At 42.4% G+C, this 16,872-nt stretch overlaps 1 protein-coding gene across 2 annotated transcripts in view; it reads left to right on the forward strand.

The window, feature by feature from the left end:
• The first annotated feature begins 1,093 nt into the window (after positions 1 to 1,093).
• The window catches only part of znf407 (zinc finger protein 407), a 139,566-nt gene continuing 123,787 nt past the window's right edge, over positions 1,094 to 16,872 (forward strand). The window contains exons 1-5 of one of the 2 annotated variants that reach the window (XM_054621362.1): positions 1,094 to 1,181; positions 1,292 to 1,437; positions 2,563 to 3,301; positions 3,649 to 5,883; positions 11,453 to 11,567. In XM_054621362.1, coding sequence (XP_054477337.1) covers positions 2,608 to 3,301; positions 3,649 to 5,883; positions 11,453 to 11,567 — 3,044 coding nt within the window. In that variant the 5' untranslated portion in view covers positions 1,094 to 1,181; positions 1,292 to 1,437; positions 2,563 to 2,607. The remainder of the gene's footprint in view (positions 1,182 to 1,291; positions 1,438 to 2,562; positions 3,302 to 3,648; positions 5,884 to 11,452; positions 11,568 to 16,872) is intronic. The other variant, XM_054621361.1, reaches the window with a different exon arrangement.

Genomic DNA, 16,872 nt, shown 5'->3' on the forward strand with positions numbered 1-16,872 from the left:
CATGCATTAATCCATCTTCAGTCTTCCCATAAAGCTAACACTGGATGTCAAATGAAAGTGGTGATTCATCACAGGCTGACCATTTGAGAAAAAAAAAATACACTGCCTCTGCATAGGCCGCATACTGGACATACTTAAAATAAATACAGTAATGAAAATAGTTCTTCTATTATCATAACATTTTAATGACAGTTCAGAAAGGTAAAAGAAATGGCTGTGAAGAAAACATGAACATTTACATCCAGACTATTGAGGACGATGGCACAGTTTTAAGTGGTTTGAATTGTCTTTGTTCCTTCCAACAATAGACTTAAATAAATATTTTCATCCCAATATGTCAACATTTTTAAAGATGATGTGCAAGAAAACTATTTTAACAATTGGTACAGTTTGTATAACATATGTGCACAGATTTTTTTCCAACTTTACAACAAAAGCACAACTATTGTGATTGTTCTACCCTGTGCAGCACCTTGAGATTTCTTTGTATTTTAAAGTGTGCTATATAAATAAAATCCATTATTATTATAACTCACTCCCTCACATGAATAAAAAATTCTGCAGAAATGTAACGAGATGTGCTACATTCACATTAAGATGTTCTTTCAGCTTGCAGGTGGTAATCCCCAGAAGAAAACTTCAGCTTCAAGTAAAATACAGATAAGACGTGTTGTCAGTCGTCCTTGGGCCAATACCCTCCCTTAAATAACAAAAGCAATACCATTGTATGGATAAAATAAACATCCTCAAATCGATGCGCTAATTCATCAACAGTGATTAGCGTTTGCATTTAAACGTACACAATCCTCCGCCTGGCTGGTCATGCACCTTGCAGTAAATGAAGACATTGAATGCATCACTTCGCGACTGTGTGTGTCGTAAGAGCCACAATGCTGAGGATCAGCAATGAGAGCTTTCAAAATTCCACTCGTGGCGTCTTGTTTTTTTTCCAACGAGACGAAATGTCCCCAATTTCACGAGTTCATCGGTTTCCCCCCACTATCTTTTCACTACAGAATGGGAATGCATCATGTGACCAAATCAGCTGATGGAGAAAAAAAAAAAAAAGAAGCAACGCCGCGCGCGCCGCCCTCTCGTGTGACGCATGGCTCACGCTACGGTACGCCATTTGTGTCTAGCAGCAAAAAGCGCGGACAGTGGAAATAGTCTTATAACAAGAGGTAAGTTCAATTGAGGTCTGGCTGTAATACATAATAATAACTTGAGTTGCTTTTAATAAAACGATATATGACACCCGGGGGTGTTTTTATGCACTGTTTCGGCAATACAGTGCACTGTTTCAGAGGTCGACGTTAGCCTCCTTTTTGGGCCACTGTGCTGCCGTCGTTTTCCCAGCCATGGAACGCTGTAGGCCCGCCTCCGTCCCGCTCTGATTGGACCACACAGATGATGCAGCCATTCGATTGGACGTGCGGTGTGAGTCTCAAAGTACAGTTAAGAAACATGTCGCTAGTTAGCATGTTAGCCGCGATAGCAGAAGCAGTGTCCACAACAACTTCCCCTGTTATGTGTGCAAGTGAAACAGACATCTACACCATGAAAGGAGATTTCACGCTCTGAGTCACACTTCAACACTCGGCCGTTGTCGTTGAAGTTTCACTTTTAACGGATCCTACGTTTACGTTTTGCAAGCCAAAACAGACTGAGACATTATAAGCATCACCAAGGCATGAGCCACTACACATTCCTGAATCTAGCTGTATTACAGTATTTATTATATTATTATCACTCAAATCCTTACCAATAACAAAGGATACATGCAGATAAAATGTAGAAAAAATAATAATTTGAACCTATGTGACAATATACACATGGATGGGTTGAAACATAAGGTTTGTTGCTCAGTATGTACCCTATATTTTACTCAAACAATGCATTATATGGTCGTTTAGAAAGCACCAAATAAATAAAACACAAGCAAATAATAAATGACACCCATCAGTTTGAGTGATATATATGGCTAAAAGAAACATGCTGCAAATAGCTAAAATACAATCAAATAGAGAAACACTTCTGAAGTGGCAGAGCATTTAGCTGTCTTGATAACTGTAAACTTACGTTGAATCTATACAGCAAGAGAAACCACGTCTGCAACACCAGAAATATGTTTATTAATATTTAAATATTAAGCTATATTTCATATACTTTTACCGGTCTTATTGTGGCAACAACTGTAGCGCTGTTGAATCATGTCTACAAGCATTTATCAATGATTCTTGAAACATCAAAACCATATGAATCACCATTAAATGACTTAAGTGAACTTGTTTTACCCATTACATGAGCAGCAACAGACAGCCCACATGCTGGTTTGTTTTGACCAAACAGTTTGTGCCTGGAAGCACTAGATGGCGACATTTACGTGTGTTAAGGCAGATTGTGCTGTTAGAGGGTTGATCATTTTTTTCAGAAGCTTGTGTTTAACAACACGATTTGTGGCAAATACGCTTAACTTTTTTCCAGAATGTTTCTTTAATTTACAAATTGTGTTTCAGACAAGTGAAGATGCCAATCATATATTCTGTTTTTTTTTTCTTTCAGGGAGTTTGATCCAGCTTTGATGATAGTGATCAACTTCACTGTTATATGATTATAGCAGGATATGAAATGGATAAAGCATTGATATCAGGAAAGGAGGCTGTTGAAGACAAACGTGCTGATAATGACACCAGTGGGAAGGTGCAGCCAGGTGATGTGGAAATGGAGGAAACTAAAGTAGACTCACCCAGTGGGACTGCCAAGCCCGATGAAACAGATGAGGAAGTCGCTGAGAAGCTGCGGCCTGACTCTGTACCAGAAGATGGGGATAACCTCTGCCCAGTCTGTTCTTTCTCAGCCAAATGTCCAAGATCCCTGAAGATCCACTATTCAAGAAAGCACGGAAAGAACTCAAAGAATACCAATAGAACTGCAAAGCCAGACGAAGAAAACGAAAATGTGTCAAAAGGGAGTCCAGCTGAAATCCATCAAGAAGTAGACATGGAGACAGAAAGTGCTGCTGAAGTCAAACAAAGTCAGGAGTCTGATGCTGATGAGCTGAGATCAACAGCCAATGACAATGGCATTAACACAAAAAGTTTAACTAAAAAGCAAACTATATTAGATAAACAGCAGGCAGATCAAGAGGAGGCAGTCCCCACCCAAGAGAGAAGAATTAGCAAGAGAACCCCAAAACCTAAGATGATATATTCCTGCAACTACTGTGGACAAGAGTTTAGGGACAAGTCCCCTCTGGATGTGCATATCAAGAGATCCCACACCAAAGACACCCCATACACATGTGAGTATATACTATTCTCCAGTTCAGTTAAAGGTGAAATTCAGTGTTCACGTTATTCTAAAGATGTTAGATAGCTTAGACAGTAGATAGTTTGTTACATCAAAATATTGATATTAAATATTAAGCATTATATGTTAGTGATATCTAAATTATCTTTAGGTTGAATTTTCACTTAATATATAATTTATTTTTCTAAATGATAGAAACATGCAATGCAAAGTTTTTTTTTTTCACAGTTTGTGAATTTATTGTTCAAAGTTATTGCACACATTTTTAACTGAAATTAGAAAAGTTGGTGGTAGAAAAGACCATTTAAAAAGTGTGTCCTTGTGTGTAATGTCTTTCAGTTGACGCCGGCGAGAACAATGATGAAGACAAGGAAGCTGAGGATCCTGGCAGCACTCTGAAGGCCACTCCAACTAGAGTGGCCGCTAAACGTGCGTTCAGCAGGTTCCAGCTGAAGTGTTCACACTGTGATTTCAGGGTTAGCACCCCAGTATTGCTGGAAAACCACACGAGAGCCAAACACCTCAACCAGGAGTGGTACCGCTGCAAGTTGTGTAACTTCCTTTCGGCAACATCTGAGTGGATGGACGCTCACCTGTCCTCAGACAGTCACATGCAGCAGCAGAAAGGGGAGAAAAGCACCGAATCGGCCTCATTCGACATCTACGTGGAGAGTGTGAGCAGAGACAGTGCTGGAGACGCTGCTAATGTAGATGATGTGGCTGAGGTGGCTTCTGGAGAGGCAGAAACAGCTTCGACAGAGGGACATCAGGAAACTGAAGCAGCTTCCGTAGCTGTGATGGTTGAGGAGGAGGAGTTAGAGCTTGAACCTCCCCGAAAGAAAAGAGGCAGACCAAAGCAAGGGTCCACGACCACGTGTGGATACTGTGGCCTGGTAGTGTCCAACGCTACCAACCTCAGTGTCCATGTCCGCCGCAAACACAGCAAGGAGTATGGCTACAGCTGCACTCTGTGCAACTACAGCTGCGTGACCAAAGGAGACATGGATCGGCACTGTATCACGAAGAAACATGTCAGACGTGCACAAGAGTGCACCAACAAGAACCATGTCAACAATCACACAAGTGCTTCACCGCAGGAAACCACAACTGGAGAAGCAGAGGAACCAAATGCAGCGCTGGAGACCAGCGACAAAGAGCCGGAATCGGACGACACAGCCACGAACGAACACAGTGGAGAAGAGCAAACGCAGTCAGACACAAGCCAGAAAAAAAGTAAATATGACTCTGTTAGTGCTTGCAGCTATTGCGATTTTGTAGCTCAGTCAATCCCTTCGCTCCATCTTCACGTCAAGAGAAAGCACACCAAAGACTTTGAGTACGTCTGCCTTGCCTGTAGCTACTATGCTGTAACAAGCAGGGAAATGTCTCGCCATGCCGTCACAGAAAAGCACAAACAGAAAAGTCAGAAATACCTGGAACCACTGGGGAGTGAGGAATCAACAGCTTTAGCGCTCCCTTTGAAAGAGGTCATTGAGCTTGTGGAGGCGAACTCTAATCCTGAGTGTGAACACCTTAGCCCCACAGAAGAGTCTGACTCTAGTTCTGCTGACAGCCAAGCTGTGGAAAGTCAGAATAAAGCTGCAGCCACAGAGCCTGTTGATGCTGCTGCTACAGAAGCTAGCAGTGCAGATGAGAAGCAAGTAGAGAGTAGCACATCCTCCAGTAGTGATGAACCAGATCCAACCAACGAGACAACTGGACTCACAGAGCTGTGTGAACCCCAGCAGGCTCCAGCAGAACTTCATCCTGAAGTAGATCAATCGGAGCAGCAAGAGAGCCAGGAGGAAGGGGAAAAGCCAGCAGACGAAGAACCCCTAAATGCAGACGAGATGATTTTAGATGCAAAAAGTGACAGCTCTCATTCAGATACACAAATGTCCAGAGCTCTCCCCTTCGATGCCTGCATTATGTCCATGAAGGCCCTCGCCGAGCAGGAGCAGCAGCTGCAGGAAGGTCTGGCTCTGGAGGGCGAGGCCGCCGTCATATGTCTGACCGGAGGATCAACAGTGCCCTCCGGCTTCCTGCCCCCCAATTCTGCATACGTGAGGAAGATCAGACGCAAGATGATGAAGGTGCGAGATGAATCCAAGCGAAGCGGCTCTCGCATACGCTGCGAGGACTGTGGCTTTATGGCCGACGGCATCAGCGGCCTCAACGTCCACATCTCCATGAAGCACCCGACCAAGGAGAAGCATTTCCACTGCCTGGTGTGCGGCAAGTCGTTCTACACCGAGAGCAACCTGCACCAGCACCTGACCAGCGCCGCCCACCTCCGCAACGAGCAGAACAGCGTGGAGGCGCTGCCCGAGGGGGGCGCCAGCTTCAAGTGCGTGAAGTGCACCGACCGCTTCGGAACGGAGCAGGATCTGTTCGTCCACATCAAGGAGAAACACGAGGAGCTTCTGAGGGAGGTCAACAAGTACGTGTTGGAGGACACGGAGCAGATCAACCGCGAGCGCGAGGAGAACCAGGGCAGCGTGTGTAAATACTGCGGCAAGGTGTGCAAGAGCAGCAACTCCATGGCCTTCCTGGCACACATTCGAACGCACACCGGTATGTATCCTGCTTCTATTTACTCACACACTCTTTCTCCTACTCTCTGTGTGTAACATGCACAATATACATACAACGATGCAGTATGTAGGCTACGTAAAAGCAGGTCAAAGCCATTAACCCAAAATATATGTGCATATAATATATCATAAATTAAAGCAGTGTCTAAACCATGGCATCACATACGGTATTTTCAATGCATTGTTTGGCAATTTAGAAACTTATTTAAACTAGATATTAGATTTTGATCAAAAGGATTTATTTTTATTTTTATTTTTTTACTTTAGTGCAACTTTGCAGTTGCTGCATAAATCATTCAACCTTCTGTAACTGATTTGAGGCCTTTTAAAGCTTTATGAGCACCTGAACACATCACATTTAACCAAAAACAATACTCTCTTTGTGTGGCTGCTCAGCTATTAGGCCTTTGTTTTTAGGCACAATTGTATTGAGTTGGGAGACACAGCCTCCTCTTTGGCAGCTCAAGCTAATGTTAAGGCTACTATCTACTGCAGCCAGGTAATAGCTGTTTCAGTAGAGGTGAAGGTAAAGACTGATCGAGCTTCAGACCAGCAGGAGAGAGACGCTAATGGACCCCAGATTGGGATTCCCTGAGCAACGCTTGGTCAGAGACATGTGCGACTCATAATTGATGTGTCCATTACCAAGACTCAGTTGTAATTATAGTCAATAAGTCTCTGTAAATGTGTTAAAGCTTAGGCTAAAAGCATTGGAGGTCCAAAGAGAGGTGGGCTAATAATTTAAAATAATCAATGCAGACGTATTCAAAGCCCTTAATTTCCCTTGTGTCTGTACGTCCATGTTTGTGTATATGTGTGTGTGCGCGGGCGCTCTTACGCCTAGCAAACGTGTGTATATGTCAGCCTTCATGGCTTGCTGATTATCCTCAATCCATTAAGATTTATCTTGTCATTTATAATGCAAAGCAGGGCTGCGATGGTCAGGGCTTCGGCTGGGAAATGTCCAGCAGGTTAAGAACATAGGGCGCTCCATTACTTCTCCCTGACCATGTGTATTAATTGCTTTTAAAATCAACTTAATGCAGGAACGAGATGTGAGGGCGACATCGATAAATGCCCTTCTCTGCCTCCTATGGTTCATCCCCTTTTCAGTCCAAACTTTAATGAGACATTAATTGAAGTCTATGCTTTGTGCTTACCATGCGTGTGCATGATTGTATGTGTGTAAGGTGTCTGTTGCATGGGAGATCAAATGGGGGATAAAATGGGATTGTTTCCACGTTCAGGCTCAGTGACGGCGGAGGGTTTAGGTGGAGGTATTGTAGCTTTTGTCAGAAAACCCAGAGATAATATTCCCTCGCTGAACACAGGGGAAGTACTTAAAACAGTGAGCTGATTTTTTTACTCCATTATGTCATTCCCATAAATGCACTGGGCCAAAAATGTGCTGCAGTAAAATATTTTGGATATGTTGCTGATGCATTCAGTAGTATAAGAGGGATCATTTCACTTTAAGGAAACATGTTTTGTCCTTTAATATAGTATGCATGCCAGTCACCTTGTGAGCCCAAAGTCAGATTGCTTAAAGCCGTAAGGAGGTTAAAATCTGAATGATTAATGTGTGGCCACCACTTTTTCTTATTAACGAACAGTCTATATGTATTCATAATTTTTACCCTGTGTCATAATTCTTGAGTTTTGAGGTCACTTACTTAATGTTACTTAAGAAAATGAAAGCTGTGACACTGAGGTCCCAACAGATGGCTTCAAGTCAAGGGCACATCCTGAGGTTTTTAAATGATGAATACTTTGTTTTTTTCAGGTTTACCTCTTTTTATTCAATTGAGTTATGTTCTTGTTTATGAGATTACTTTCATTTATGCTGTTCTTATTTGTGGAAAGCCCCTATTTCTCTTCATTTTGACAACATATGCCAGTTGTTATTATTGCTAAATTCCCTCATTACAGTGAATTATTCACCTTTTATATAGCGGCCATTTATTCTGGGAGTTTGTTTGTGGGGCTGTGTAGCTGCACGGTGGGGGTCTGCCAGTTTCTGGGCTGGGAGCACGTCCAGATCCTTTTAATTAAGACCTAGTTTTTATTCACTTGATTAATCAGTGAAATCAGGAGACGGTGGTGGGAGGCTGCACACAGATTTGTCAATTTGTCCCTTAAAGGAAACGCGTACACATGCTTTTATTTTGCCAATGAGGGTACGGCTGGAAATTTGCATTTTGAGGTAAATTGGTCACTTTTTCACTGGAGTGAGCTGTCTGACCTCAGACTGAGCCCTAAAGTAATGGACACACATGCCATGCACGCAGGCTCGCACACAGGATGTGATGTGTGTTTGTAGATATTACTCAAAAGTAAAACTGTAGAACAGGTAGAATTAACAAGCATATTAGATTTTAATACTGAAGTACTTTGAATCCTTAAAGTTATTTAGTGGATTTTATATTATATGAAGTATAAAAGTATTAAAAAACACGCTTAGAACATAATGTGTAAATAAGATCTCTACTGAAAGCAATGTCTGCCACCAGACATCGTGATTTGGGATGGCCTTGTATGAAATGGAAAGTGCCTGTGCAACGGCCTATTTCCAAATATATAATTTTGATTTTTATTGTTTAATGTTGTAAAATGATTATTAACAGGTGTGCAACATAGTGAATGACAGAATGAAAAGTAATCTTTCTCCACCAATTTCACACAAGCAGTTCAGTTTGTTCATCATGAGGAGGACCAATCAGTTTATGAACACGGTGTGAAAAACTATGTTGTTTTTTTGTTTCCTCCAGAGCCAAAGAAGACATTACACATTTGTAAAAAAACAAACCCAAAAATGTCTATATGCAGCCACATATTTTAAAAGTTGTTTGCTTTTATTTACTTGAGTTAAAACTCTGTGTTTGGGAAATGGGAGATCAGGCTGGGTGACATGGAGAATATCAAATATCACAATAGTTTTGACCAAATACCTTCATATCAATAATGCAAAGATATTGTGTGGTTGACTTTTCGTGCCTTCACAAGATATTTAAACAATTAGATTTTTGATAAGTAATCATCAGTAAGATTTACTGTAAGGAACCAGGAACCAGGAAAAGACAACACTTATGCCATTTTTACGATATCCAAAATCTAAGACAATACCTAGTCTCGTATCGTGATATTGATATGATATCTTTATAATGTCCAGCTCTAGTGGGAGAGCTCTCCCTCTCCTCCCCTCTAGCTTGCAGTTACAGTATATTCCTATGGTTTGTGCTGATGTGCACAGGGGAAGTTTCCACATATAGGATCATGTGGTACTACGTTAACCATGCTCTAATCCACTCAATGCAATGCAAAATAGATATATTGGTGGACTACAGTAATTGAAAACAAAGTAATAGATAAAGATACACTTTGACTGGATATCTGTAACCCTGTGTGTGACAGATTACGATAACTTAAACAGAGCTTGATGCGTAAACTGTGAGGTAGTATTGAAGCCGGACACTCTCAAGAGCTAACAGTGTATTTTACCTGTTTGTAGAAAGAAATACACATTTGTTTATATGAACTTGTCATGTATAATTCACTTCATCCAAACCTGAAGATTAAAGCCAAGGATATGACAGGAGTGTGTGGCATGTGCAAGGCTTAAGACATCACCTTGTGTGTGTGTGTATGTGTGTGTGTGTGTGTGTGTGAGTGAAACATTACATGAGGTTCTCCTCTCCTCTCAGGAAATGAATTAGTCATTCCCTGTCTCATCTGGGATGTGAGGGAGCCACATCGCCCCTATGTGGATGGCAATATTAATTTAACATGACACCGCATTGATGGTCAATTTCAGTTTCACGGAGGCTGTTTAAGTGGAGTGGTGGAGTATTAATGTGATAAGATGTGGGAACTGAGGGACGTTACATCTCCCTCCTCTCTGCCATGTCTCATACTCAGCCAGCCATCTGGACAAATCAGCTCCCCACACGCCTCTCTCTCACCTCAACTTTTAGGTTGTGTGTGTGTGTGTGTGTGTGTGTGTGTGTGTGTGTGTGTGTGTGTGTGTGTGAGTGATTGTCTCTCCTTCTGTTTGTCCATGGGTGGTTATGTCTTATGAATTTAATGTGTGTGCGTCTGCATGCACATTCATAGGTGTGAGGTGGGGTTCCGAATCTAGATGTAGGTGCGTATCGGTGTGTGGTGGTGGTGGTGGTGGGTGTGGTGTGAGCGTGCATGTCTGTCTTTTTTGTTGTTGTTTGTTTTTAGGGGTGTTGATGATGGCGTTGTGTGATTTGTGTGTGTGAAAGTGGCTGCACATTTAGGTGTGAAGTGTGTTTATGTATAGGGGGTTTTATGTGTTTATCCGCCTTTTATTTGTGACTGTGTAGAGATTTGTGTGTACTGTAGGGACATGTGAGATGAAGAGGCCGGCTGGGCAACGGTAAAGCCCCCCCACCCACCGCCATGTTTATGGTGCCTTGTTAGCACACGCTTTCCTTTCAATCTTCGTTACCGGCTTAAAATTCGATGTGTCGTACTTCCAGCTCACAGCAAGTGAACCGTGTATGAACAAATTAGTAATCTACACAAAGTGCTTAATCAAATCAGCGGCTGCCCCTGGAATAAATATTGTAGAGCGTCTTGGGATATTCACTGAGAGACGGTGAGGGTTTTGCTCAAAGACGCGTACGTGGATACACCGGGCTGCCACCTTAATAAAGAATGTCGCAGTGTGTGATGCTGGCCTGAATCTGGCCCAGCCTGCCAAACAAAATATCCATTTTATTTTTTACCAAATGCATTTGTTTATATTCCTGTGATGAAGTGTAGGCTTTAGCAACTTATATGGCTGAATTAAAAGTTTAGTATTATTTGTTAAAACTAATGATTTAAGTGATTTTATTTAATACAAAACATTTTTATTTACCAAATTCTGAAGGACTATTCCCTCCTTTTTAACTTGAGCTGGTTGATGTTTGTGCGTCACACAGATAGCGCAGGCCATCAGCCCTCGCAGCTCTGCTCTTAGATGACGGATGGTGGGCAGAGGCTCTGCCACTCTTTCAAACGCTACCCCGCCCCCCCCCGGACTTATTAATGACAATAATTAGGGAGAAACCTCCCTGAGAAGCCCGCCAGAGTGATTAGCGCTTTAATGATGGAATGGGAGGTAGTGAGCGCACTCGGAATTGATTTACGTATTCGCCCTGACCTTTGGAATCCAATTTACGCATCCACAGGCAAAGGAAGAGTAGGTAAGAGATGAAGGAGAGTGACAAGGATAGATAGAGAGTGAAAGAAGAGACGCCTGGCACTCGGAGTGTGACTGTAGTATTTTTTCTGGGGACTCTAGTAAGGGCATCTGTTTCTTTATAATTCTGGAGTCATTTTGTGGCTCTGAAGTAGGTTGAAGTCCTCGCACAGAACTAATAACAGTCTTACATGCCTGGCAATGAAAAATGATCCGTAATGTAAAAATCTGATTTCTGCCCAGCGGCTATGTAGTCATGCTTTATTACAATTGCCACCTCTTTCTTTCAAACATAATATTATTGTTGGATATGAACTCTCTCCATATCTTTGTCTGACAGGATCCAAGCCCTTCATGTGTAAGATCTGCAACTTTGCGACTGCTCAGCTGGGAGACGCCAGGAACCACGTGAAGAGACACCTCGGCATGAGAGAGTACAAGTGCGACATCTGTGGGTGAGTGACAAGGACCAACATGTTAAAAAAAAGATTGGAAAAGGGGAAGGCTTTGGTACGTTACAACTTAAGTAAGTTTGGAGACCGACGGTGGTCAACTCATTAGACAACTGAACAGACTTTCCCACTCTATACAGTAACATTACCTGCAACCTTTTTATAAGCGTCTCATATATATATACACATACATATATGGAAACATATTTAGGCATAGCTTTGTTGTTTGCAATTGAAATTGAGAAACAAACAACAGAGACAGCCAGCGTGTGGTTGTGTTCCTCCCGTCAGGTGAAGGAAGGTTTCATTTCGGTGTCTACAGAGCGATCTGCTAATTATCTTTTGTACAGCCCACTTTAAATTGCATTTGTCTCGAGCTAATTCATAATTCAATCCAATTTAACCCTGCCCGACCACACTGAGAGAAGTGATTCTGTTCTGATGTAGATTCCTTGTCAAAAAATCCTGAGATTTCAATCTGTAAAAAAAAAATAAAAAAAAAAGGAACATTAAAACCTTCCACACACTGACTAAATGAGATGATAATCCAAAAGATATATTTTTTTCTGTCTTTAGAGAATCATGGCAAATTTAATATTATGGTTGAAACTCTTAATACATTTAGGAAAGAAAGGAATCAATTTAAAGGCTATTTAACACTGACAATAGCTAGACACAGTCCAAAAACAACCCAAGCATTTCAGTAATATTCACACTTTCATGTGTGAATAATGTTCTCTAACCTTTAACTGCCCCAAGGCCTTTTCTTAAAAAGACAAATGTATTGCTCCTGGTCAACGTTCCTCCTGAATTAAAGCTAAAATAAATCAGAATTGATTCTACCTACCCTTTTGTTTCAGCTGTACAAATAATCCTAATTGCAGGTTTATGTAGGTAACCACGAGCCTATAAATAACCCAGTAGTGCAGGAGTACAGTAATACCCCACTACATTGTACCCCCCTACATGTAGACCATATGTTGTGCTCAGCTCGTTTCAGTCCCGCGGTAGACCTCCTCACTGCCTTGCCATGTTCAAATGGACGTGTTAAGCTGTTTAACATGCAGTCGGGGAATAGAGTAAATTGTGGGATTTCCAGCTTTGTGCCATCGAGCTTCTGCGGCTACACTCGCGCTCAGATGAAGACATATGTGGAGTTATTAGTTTCTCCCTCTGCGTAATTCTGTGTAAACCGTTCCATTTAGTTCAGTCGCGGGCCGATTTTTTTTGTTCTTTTAAAGCCGAGCAGAGCCAACGTGTTTATTTGCTTCCGCTGATGTTTTCTCGCAAACATATTACAGCAGGAGCAAACAAGCTTTGGTTTAAACACAGCTTCTCCTTTAATGAGAGGAAAGGCTCATGTTTCACAAGCCCTCCAGCTGGAAAAAAAACCCCCTCTTCTCCCGAGTGCTGCAAATGTGTTTGGGCTTTGACCAAGCGTCGTCTAGCTTCACATCCGCTCACGCACACACACAAGCACGCACATACGCGCACGTACGTACAGACAGAGCAGTTTCCCAATATGCCTTTAAATGGGACTACTAAATACAGCCCCTGGTTTCACAAATCATGCGGATGGAGGAGCCGAGTGCTGCCAGTGCCAGCCGGCGGTGACAAATCGGCCCTGTGTGTGCTTTCAGTACTGACTGATCACCGGGCCATCCCTCCTCTTGACTAAAGAGCAGCAAACACAAAGAAACCCCCAGAAACACCCTCATTAAGGCCAGAGCCATACATACACGTAGCCTGCTCCCCTTTCCTTAAACTTCTCACGTTTGATGGTATGTCCTTAACCTGAATCTAAAGCATGTTACTAATGGACCGCCGTGTTTCGGGGTATAATAATGTTTTAAAGTGAGATTATGGTGCGATTAAGTTCTGCATTCTCCTGCGGGTGCTGATGACGGGGCAACATTTCTTAACCAGAAAAAAAAGTTTGTCCAGATATATATATTTTTTTTTATAATCACCATTAATCATTTCAATTAACACAAGACTATCTTGGGGCTGCTTTTTTTTTTTCAATATAATATTTGTGTTTCATTAATTTATTCCATGCTCACAGACTCTTGGGCCTCCACGGGAGATGGAGTTTTGCTGCTTTAGTTTATTGCCATTTTGTTCAGAGCACCGGCTCAGCATATTGTTTGTGTGTTATTTTTCTTTCTTTTTCTTTTCTTTTTCTTTCCCCCCACCATGCCATCGATTGCCTTGTTTTCCTTGTTAAAGTTTCAGACTAGAAGATTATCTTGGCCCTGACGCAGTGATCGAACGGAGGTGCTGCACCTCGGCTGTCCACCTCACTTTAGCTTAGGCGCACTTGTTGAACTGGTTGATAGTTAAAGATCATATTGTTGTGGCATTTAATTAACAAATGCAAATGCGAGGCCAGGACAGATTGGAACCCTTGACCATGCTGCCAGTCAAACCTGAGTGGGCTGGTCAGTGCCTCGCTCATCATCCCTAACACTTTATAGGCTTTCTGTCTCTGCCTTGCCGTTTCTCTCACTTCCTCTACACATCCGTGTCCACGCCTCTGCCCATCTATTTGCCTACATGTGTCTTTGTTTTGAAACGGACTGCTCCGTCTTAATTTGCCTATAAAGAACTCTTAAGGTGCAAAAACAGCAGAAAAACACAAATTGGCTGTTAGCATACAAGATAAGATTTCTCATATTTAATTGGTCGAAGAAAAAAAAATTCCAGCATGTGAGACGGCAGATTCCTTGCATTTCCTCTCGGCGTGTTTTGTCCACAGTGGGTCTTGGGCCACTTAATGAGCCTCCTCCTCCTCTCCTCCATCATCTAACGGAAAGGCCCTGGATTCAGCATTTCCAGCCTCCCGCTTTCTCGTCCTCCCCAAAGATGCAATGGACATCCAGTGCTGTTGTAGGTGTTAAATTATGCATAAACAGTCTAAATGCTTTGAGGCATTGGTTTAATATCTCAGCCCGGGCCTTGGAAGTATTAACACTATCATGGACATGGATTGTCCTCTTGTGGACTGCCGTGTTATGATTATGGGTCATAAGCTGCCCGTTTCCTAGGGTCACTACAGGAATTTGAACAAAACTTAAAAAAAACCTTTGCTTTCTCACAACACACAAAAAAGTTTGCAACGTGCTAAAGTTTGTCTTCTATGTGGAGGAGGCTGCATTGTGTTTTTCCCCCTCCCTCTCTCGTCTCAGTTCTCTTGACTTAGTGTTGGAGAGAGTATATATAGTCATGATTTCATGTTGGGTGTTGTGTGTGTGATTTGACTGTTAACAGGATGGGGCTGGCTCATGTCAGGGTTTTTATGTCCCCCCTGTCTTGTGAGATTGTCTGGTCTGTTCCCAGAATAGCCCATCAGTTCCGCCCTGCGTGGCTCATCCTCTGTAATGTGCCTTAATGCCCGGGCCTGTATGAGTAGTGTGAGGCCCAGCAGTGACAGTGGAGGAGCATCTTAGCTTGCTGCTTATCCAGAGAGAGCCGTCACTTAACTCAGCCCCTCTATTGTCTATCCACACCCCTCTCCTTCTCCCCTGACGTGATTCTCTATAATCCTCAAACAGATTCTGGTTAGAACTCCCTGAGAACTATTTTTATGTTTTTTCCTTTTTTTTCCCTCCCTTCCTCCCATTTAAACATTAATGGTTGTTGCAGATGAAGAGAGGGATCCCTATGAGGATGATTATAATGTCACTCCACTGATCTCCCGCCGCCCCGAAATAATTGTACATCATCGCTTCATAACGTGTCAGAGGGACACGTTGGTGGCGTGCAATTAAAACCGCAGAATATAATACACCAAATTACTGCCTGTCAGGCCTATGAACAACACACTCGGTATTTGAGTTACACTTAATCATCACGTACATTAGCGATTTTCGCTAAGATCCCTCCACCCCAACCCCCCTCCGCTCATACAGCAAGGGCGTGAAACGCACTGCTCCTTACAGGCTGAGGGATTGTGTCTGCGATAGAACAGCTCGAGGGTAGCTACGCATTTATGTTAGAGTTAGACCTTGTGAAAGCTCATAATGTCGTACATGTTTAAGCTCTGTGTGACCAAGAGCGTGCACCATGTGTTGGCAGGACCTGGAAGCCTGCTTTTGAATTCATTAACACACAAAAACAGATGCAAACACTGAATATATGTATTTCTACATAGTACTTTTGTCAACCCTCAGATGCCTGTAAAAATGCACTTAAAGGCATGTAAAGTGAGAATAATCTAAGACATTTAAGGGAGAGTTTGCCTCCTTTTATGTGGAAGTCCAATCAGTGTTGATATTAAAAGTAGTCAGTTGAAGCAACAAACTCCTGCGTGCTTTATTGACCGAGAAAACTGAGTTGTCCTGCTGCTGGCAGTGCCTACATGTACCAGGATGCATTACGGGCGAGCTTCTGACGCCCAGGTTCCCTGCCACCCATATCCTCTTGCATGGCTAATGCAGCCGCAACCAAAGAGAACACTTTATTTACACATTGAAACGTAGAACAGGTGTAGGCGAAGACTAGAAATCTGAGCTGCAAGCTAACCTTGACGCAGGTGCTGTCTCCTCAAGTATCTCCCTGAACTTCTGTACAGATAAAGTGGCAACCACATACTTAAATATCATACGTATACATGTGTTCTTTATCGAAATGGATATGGCCCTTTTTTACTTGTTTTGATCTATCTAATTTATTAGTGCTTATCAGACGCAGGGCCCGGTATTCAGTCCCATCAGGAAGATGTATTGATGTTTACTGCCTTGGACACTTAAGAGTCTGTGTCTGGGAACATGGTCCTTGTCAGTCAGTGTAGTCCACCTTCACCAAAATAAACACATTCTGCTCTGATGCATTTAACTAAATTTAGTGTGCCATTATCGGAAATGAAATAAGTAACGCTAAAGGTCATTTGGAAAATAATGCAGAAAGGCTGGTCTGGAAAGGTTAAGTATGTGACGGAGCTGTTCCGATGATAACGAGGGCTGCGTACGGCTTGGAGAGCTCGGCATTCTGGTTTGACTCGGCACTCTGCGATCGCTCTTTATGACCGAGACAGCTTTACAGCCCGTTACCCCCCATAACACGATAAAGCGCAGCATAATGGATTGGATGTGTTTAGTAGCCTTGGGCTGATGTTTGTAAAATTAATGTTTTTTGCAATAGAAACACACTCATGCACAGGCACACACAGACAAAAAAAGCAAGAGATGAAAAAGAGAGAGAGAAAGAGAGAGAACTCAACTCCGGACAGCATCGATGTATCAATATAAATCCACCAGTGGACAGTTAAACACTTTTTATACTTGTTTTGAAGCCGGATTGTCAAACT

The sequence above is a fragment of the Anoplopoma fimbria genome, chromosome 20, assembly GCF_027596085.1.
Source record: "Anoplopoma fimbria isolate UVic2021 breed Golden Eagle Sablefish chromosome 20, Afim_UVic_2022, whole genome shotgun sequence".
Lineage (NCBI taxonomy): Eukaryota > Metazoa > Chordata > Actinopteri > Perciformes > Anoplopomatidae > Anoplopoma > Anoplopoma fimbria.